This window comes from Pristiophorus japonicus, chromosome 3, assembly GCF_044704955.1.
Source record: "Pristiophorus japonicus isolate sPriJap1 chromosome 3, sPriJap1.hap1, whole genome shotgun sequence".
Classification (NCBI taxonomy): domain Eukaryota; kingdom Metazoa; phylum Chordata; class Chondrichthyes; family Pristiophoridae; genus Pristiophorus; species Pristiophorus japonicus.
The window spans coordinates 231,715,286-231,722,442 of record NC_091979.1 but is presented as its reverse complement, the minus strand read 5'-3'; the positions used below and the strand labels follow the sequence as shown (position 1 = coordinate 231,722,442).

The 7,157-nt window shown below is 48.6% G+C and overlaps 1 protein-coding gene across 1 annotated transcript; it reads left to right on the top strand.

The window, feature by feature from the left end:
• The first annotated feature begins 5,963 nt into the window (after positions 1–5,963).
• LOC139255434 (fap1 adhesin-like) lies at positions 5,964–6,845 on the top strand. The gene has a single exon (XM_070873918.1). It carries the CDS (start codon positions 5,964–5,966, stop codon positions 6,843–6,845), a length of 882 nt encoding a protein of 293 aa, XP_070730019.1.
• Positions 6,846–7,157: the final 312 nt, after the last annotated feature.

Genomic DNA, 7,157 nt, shown 5'->3' with positions numbered 1-7,157 from the left:
TCGATCTCCACCCTCTCTCTCATCATGTGAGGTACCGCTCTCGCCTTGTGATGGATGGTTCGTGCCCCCAGAATCAAATGGATCTGCACTTTTGCTCCCTGGAACTTCCCGATGCCTGGTTCGAACAGTGCGAGGAACTTACTTAGGACCTGGACACATGAGGTGTTGTCGATGGACGAAAGCGCTCGGACGTCGTCCCAGTTCCAGCGTATCTTTCCCAGCCAGCTCCTGCCGAACAGTGTGGAGCCATCGCCTGGTACCACCCAGAGCGGTAAATCGTGCACCGCTCCATCGTGGGAGACCTTTACGGTAGCACTTCCAATTACAGGAATCAGTTCCTTTGTGTACGTTCTAAGTTTGGTACGAATGGGAGTCAGGACTGGCCTTGAAGCCTTGTTGCACCACAACTTATTGAAAGTCTTTTTACTCATTATGGATTGGCTTGCACCCGTGTCCAGCTCCATGGACACTGGGAGTCCATTTAATTCAATCTTCAGCGTTATCGGGGGACACTTTGTGGTGAATGTGTGCACCCCATATACCTCTGCCTCCTCGGTCTGAGGCTCTGGTTCATCATGATCCACCGTGGATCTGTCCTCCTCTGCAACATGGTGGTTTGCAGGATTAGTAGAGTTTGCAGCTTGCCTGCACATACATTGGAGGTGTCCCATTGTTCCACAGCCCTTGCAAACGTATCCTTTGAAGCGGCATGAATGGAATCGATGATCACCCCCGCAGCACCAACAAGGTGTTAATTGCCTTGTATTCACCACCCTTGATGGCGGATTCTGAGTCTTCTGCAGACATGCAGCTAAAGGTGTGTAAGTCCTGCCATGTACATTTCGATTTGAAAACAACGTTACTTTGTTCACAGTGCTTACAGCAGCACTAGTGTGCTGGGAAATTTGTTTGGTATTGTCACTGGTGAAGTTTCTTCTCATCTCGGTCCTAAATGGCTTACCCCTTGTCCTTAGACTGTGACCCCTGGTTCTGGACTTTCCCAACATTGGGAACGTTCTTCCTGCATCTAACCTGTCTGAACCCATCAGAATTTTAGATGTTTCTATGAGGTCCCCTCTCATTCTTCTGAACTCCAGTGAATACAAGCCCAGTTGATCCAGCCTTTCTTGATAGGTCAGTCCCGCCATCCCGGGAATCAGTCTGGTGAACCTTCGCTGCACTCCCTCAATAGCAAGAATGTCCTTCCTCAAGTTAGGAGACCAAAACTGTACACAATACTCCAGGTGTGGCCTCACCAAGGCCCTGTACAACTGTAGCAACACCTCCCTGCCCCTGTACTCAAATCCCCTCGCTATGAAGGCCAACATGCCATTTGCTTTCTTAACCGCCTGCTGTACCTGCATGCCAACCTTCAATGACTGATGTACCATGACACCCAGGTCTCGTTGCCCCGCCCCTTTTCCTAATCTGTTACCATTCAGATAATAGTATGTCTCTCTGTTTTTACCACCAAAGTGGATAACCTCACATTTATCCACATTATACTTCATCTGCCATGCATTTGCCCACTCACCTAACCTATCCAAGTCACTCTGCAGCCTCATAGCATCCTCCTCGCAGCTCACACTGCCACCCAACTTTGTGTCATCTGCAAATTTGGAGATACTACATTTAATCCCCTCGTCTAAATCATTAATGTACAATGTAAACAGCTGGGGCCCCAGCACAGAACCTTGAGGTACCCCACTAGTCACTGCCTGCCATTCTGAAAAGTACCCATTTACTCCTACTCTTTGCTTCCTGTCTGCCAACCAGTTCTCAATCCACGTCAGCACACTACTCCCAATCCCATGTGCTTTAACTTTGCAGGTGCTCCCAAGGGATTGTGGGATCCCTTGGGACTCCAGGGGATAAGCAAGGTGGTTAGACATGGTAATTACAGGTTTACATACATAACAGAAATAAAGAAAGGAAGAATATAAGAACATAAGAAATAGGAGCAGGAGTAGGCCATACGGCCCCTCAAGCCTGCTCCGCCATTCAATAAGATCATGGCTGATCTGATCATGGACTCAGCTCCACTTCCCTGCCCGCTCCCTGTATCCCCTTATCGTTTAAGAAACTGTCTATTTCTGTCTTAAATTTATTCAATGTCCCAGCTTCCACAGCTCTCTGAGGCAGCGAATTCCACAGATTTAAAACCCTCTGAGAGAAGAAATTTCTCCTCATCTCAGTTTTAAATGGGCGGCCTCTTATTCTAAGATCATACCCCCTATTTCTAGTCTCCCCTATCAGTGGAAACATCCTCTCTACATCCACCTTGTCAAGCCCCCTCATAATCTTATACATTTTGATAAGATCACCTCTCATTCTTCTGAACTCCAAGAAGAACGACTTGCATTAATGTAGCACGTTTCACAACTTCTGGACGTCCCAAAATGCTTTTGAAGTGCAGTCACTGTTATAAGGTAGGAAATGGGGCAACCATTTGGGCACAGCAAGCTCCCACAGTAATATGATAATGACCAAATAATTTGTTTTTAGTGATGTTGATTGAGGGATAAATAATGTCCAGGACGCCAGGGCGATCTCCCCTGCTCTTCTTTGATATAATGCCACAGGATCTTTTACGTCCACCTCAGACAAGAAACAGGAGACGTCTCATCCAAAAGGCAGCACCTCCGACAGTGCAGCACTCCCTCAGTCCTGCCCCTCCGACAATGCAGCACTCCCTCAGTACTGCCCCTCCAACAGTGCAGCGCTCCCTCAGTACTGTCCACTGACAGCTCGGCACTCCCTCAGTACTGCCCCTCCGACAGTGCAGCACTCCCTCAGTCCTGCCCCTCCGACAATGCAGCACTCCCTCAGTACTGCCCCTCCAACAGTGCAGCGCTCCCTCAGTACTGTCCACTGACAGCTCGGCACTCCCTCAGTACTGCCCCTCCGACAGTGCAGCACTCCCTCAGTACTGCTCCTCCAACAGTGCAGCACTCCCTCAGTACTGTCCACTGACAGCACGGCACTCCCTTAGTACTGCCCCTCTGACAGTGCAGCACTCCCTCAGTACTGCCCCTCCAACAGTGCAGCACTCCCTCAGTACTGCCCCTCCGACAATGCAGCACTCCCTCAGTACTGCCCCTCCAACAGTGCAGTGCTCCCTCAGTACTGTCCACTGACAGGGTGGCACTCCCTCAGTACTGCCCCTCCGACAGTGCAGCACTCCCTCAGTACTACCCCTCCGACAATGCAGCACTCCCTCAGTACTGCCCCTCCAACAGTGCGACACTCCCTCAGTACTGTCCACTGACAGCGCGGCACTCCCTCAGTACTGCCCCTCTGACAGTGCAGCACTCCCTCAGTACTGCCCTCCGACAGTGCAGCACTCCCTCAGTACTACCCCTCTGACAATGCAGCACTCGCTCAGTGCTGTCGCCTGACAGTGCGGCACTCCCTCAGTACTGCCCCTCCAACAGTGCGGCACTCCCTCAATACTTGGAGTGTCAGCCTAGATTTTTTTGTGCTCAAATCTCTGGAGAGGGACTTGAACCCACAACATTCTGACTCAGTACGCAAGGGTGCTACCCACTGAGCCACAGCTGACATGTGAGGAATTAGGGATGGAGGTGGGCAGTATTACGGAGTTGGAAGCAATGGAAGTTAGTGATGGATGGGACAAGAGGTTTAAAGTTGAGCTGAGACTTGATGGGACACCAAGGATACGCATCAACTGGTTGAGTCTAAGCACGAAGCCAGTGAGTGTATTGTTATGTATGCATGTAAACCTCACCAATATATAAAACTTGCCACTAGGGAACACACCTGTGGGAGACCTATGGGTCACCTGTGTGCCCTGGGGCAAGCAGGTACAAAAGGTGATTCACCATGCTGCATCTCCACTCTGGAGTCTGAATAAAGAGACCAAGGTCACAACAGTTTGAGCTTACAATACAGTCCTGTGGATTTATTCTGAACGCAACAGGTATTGAGTCAGGGGGTAAGGATACGGACATCACGTGTCAGCACATGTTCCTCCCTAGCCTGTAGAAACTCTAGCATCATCCCAGGTGATATCAGTGAACTGTGAACCTACATTCTTCCTATGTTCCTCACTGACTAACTTTAACAGATCAACGATTGTGGAAGCTGATTATACCCAAATTATTATCATGGTAATCTAATTTGTGTTAGAAATCAGGGCATTGAGTGAGTTAGGTCATGCCCTTAACACCATTAATTGAACCTTCCCCCTGTCACATGGACTATTCCAATGGATGATGTCACTGACAGCTAAAGTGCCTGAGGCAGCGACATCACCGGTGGAAGCAGCCACCGCGAGCAGAAAGCGGGGGAACTCGTTTTGGCGAGAGACAGAAATGTCAGGATTTAAGACTTTTGAGGATTGTCTTTAGACAAGGGGGCCCATTACTGGTCAGGGGTTTAACGCTTGTTATGAGTCAACTTATCTCGGACTCACTTGGGGAAGAGCAAAGCTGTTGCAAAGGTTTCTCGAAATGGGGCAAGTCCCTGGGCAGTAGATCTAAGGATGAATGAAGTTAACATTCGCATCCATCCCCCAACCTCACAGACCTCAGCTCCTTCCATCGTTCCTCTCCGTCCCTGAACAAACCTCATCTCCCACGAGCATCTGGCCAACACATTAAGGCAGTACAGCTGCACATTGTCAAGTTCGCCACGAATATCCTGGTAGATTACTGGATTTCTCAACTTCTGTCTTGTCAATAATGTTTCCCCCACTCCGCTTGTCTCCCGAAGGCGGTGACTCTGTGTTCCATGGGTGCTGGCCCACCCTGCGCTACCTCGCCCAACAGCCATGCTTCACTTTCATCACAGCCCGTATATTTTGGTTTCTAATTGTCTGTTGAGAGGCTGGTTCCACTTCCCCATCCGCTGTCCGCACACGAGCCACTGGAGAAGATCAAAGGCAGGAATGTTGGGCTAACCTCCCTTCTTCCCAGGGCGCACGTACAGAAGCCAGCTTCTGCTTCAATTACTAATGTAGCCCGGAGAGGCGACTGACTCAATACCGGAGTGTGATACTGACCCACACTCTCCAGGATCGACCCAGAGTGATACTGACCCACACATTCCAGGATCACTCCCGGTATGATACTGATACACACACTCCAGGATCACTCCCATTGTGATACTGACCCACACACTCCAGGATTGGCCCAGAGTGATACTGACCCACACATTCCAGGATCACTCCCGGTATGATACTGATACACACACTCCAGGATCACTCCCAGTGTGATACTGACCCACACTCTCCAGGATCAATCCCAGTGTGATACCGACCCATACACTCCAGGATCACTTCCTGGTGTGATACTGACCCACACACTCCAGAATCAATCCCAGTGTGATACCGACCCACACACTCCAGGATAACTCCCAGTATAATACTGACACACACACTCCAGGATCAATCCCGGTGTGATACCGACCCATACACTCCAGGATCACTTCCTGGTGTGATACTGACCCACACACTCCAGAATCAATCCCAGTGTGATACCGACCCACACACTCCAGGATAACTCCCAGTATGATACTGACACACACACTCCAGGATCAATCCCGGTGTGATACCGACCCATACACTCCAGGATCACTTCCTGGTGTGATACTGACCCACACACTCCAGAATCGATCCCAGTGTGATACCAACCCACACACTCCAGGATAACTCCCAGTGTGATACTGACACACACACTCCAGGATCACTCCCGGTGTGATACTGACCCATACACTCCAGGATCACTCCTGGTGTGATACTGACACACACACTCCAGCATCACTCCCGATGTGATATTGACACATGCACTCCAGGATTACTCCCAGTGTGATGCTGATTATATTATGTGATACGTTTCAGTTGGGGTGAGTGTCGGAGGGCTTGATGTTTCCAGGAGAATGTCACGGCTACAGATTGCTATTCAGTAAGCTGCATTGGACTGAGGTTAAGTGTGAGTGTGAGCATGATTCTCAGTGGGATTCTCAGTGTGAGTGTGATTCTCAGTGGGATTCTAAGTGTGAGTGTGATTCTCAGTGTGAGTGTTATTTTCAGTGTGAGTGTGATTCTAAGTGAGAATGTGATTCTCAGTGTTACTGTGATTCTCAGTGGGATTCTAAGTGAGAGTGTGATTCTCAGTGTAAGTGTGATTCTCAGTGGGATTCTAAGTGTGAGTGTGATTCTCAGTGTGAGTGTGATTCTCAGTGTGAGTGTGATTCTAAGTGAGAGTGTGATTCTCAGTGGGATTCTAAGTGAGAGTGTGATTCTCAGTGTGAGTGTGATTCTCAGTGGGATTCTAAGTGTGAGTGTGACTCTCAGTGTGAGTGTAATTCTCGGTGTGAGTGTGGTTCTCAGTGGGATTCTAAGTGTGAGTGTGATTCTCAGTGTGAGTATGATTTTAAGTGTGAGTGTGATTCTCAGTGGGATTCCAAATGTGAGTATGATTCTCAGTGTGAGTGTGATTCTAAGTGTGAGTGTGATTCTCAGTGTGAGTGTGATTCTAAGTGTGAGTGTGATTCTCAGTGTGAGTGTGATTCTAAGTGTGAGTGTGATTCTCAGTGTGAGTGTGATTCTAAGTGTGAGTGTGATTCTCAGTGGGATTCCAAGTGTGAGTATGATTCTAAGTGTGAGTGTGATTCTCAGTGGGATTCTAAGTGTGAGTGTGATTCTCAGTGTGAGTGTGATTCTCAGTGTGAGTGTAATTCTCAGTGGGATTCTAAGTGTGAGTGTGATTCTCAGTGTGAGTGTGATTCTAAGTGTGAGTGTGATTCTCAGTGGGATTCCAAGTGTGAGTATGATTCTCAGTGTGAGTGTGATTCTAAGTGAGAGTGTGATTCTCAGTGTGTGATTCTAAGTGTGAGTGTGATTCTCAGTGTGAGTGTGATTCTAAGTGTGAGTGTGATTCTCAGTGGGATTCCAAATGTGAGTATGATTCTCAGTGTGAGTGTGATTCTAAGTGAGAGTGTGATTCTCAGTGTGAGTGTGATTCTAAGTGAGAGTGTGATTCTCAGTGTGAGTGTGATTCTAAGTGAGTATGATTCTCAGTGGGATTCCAAATGTGAGTGTGATTCTCAGTGTGAGTGTGATTCTCAGTGTGAGTGTGATTCTAAGTGTGAGTGTGATTCTCAGTGTGAGTGTGATTCTAAGTGAGAGTGTGATT

Coding starts and splice junctions, on each gene's coding strand:
- LOC139255434 (XM_070873918.1), top strand. CDS start 5,964: ATGATTCTCAGTGGGATTCTCAGTGTGAGTGTGATTCTCAGTGGGATT.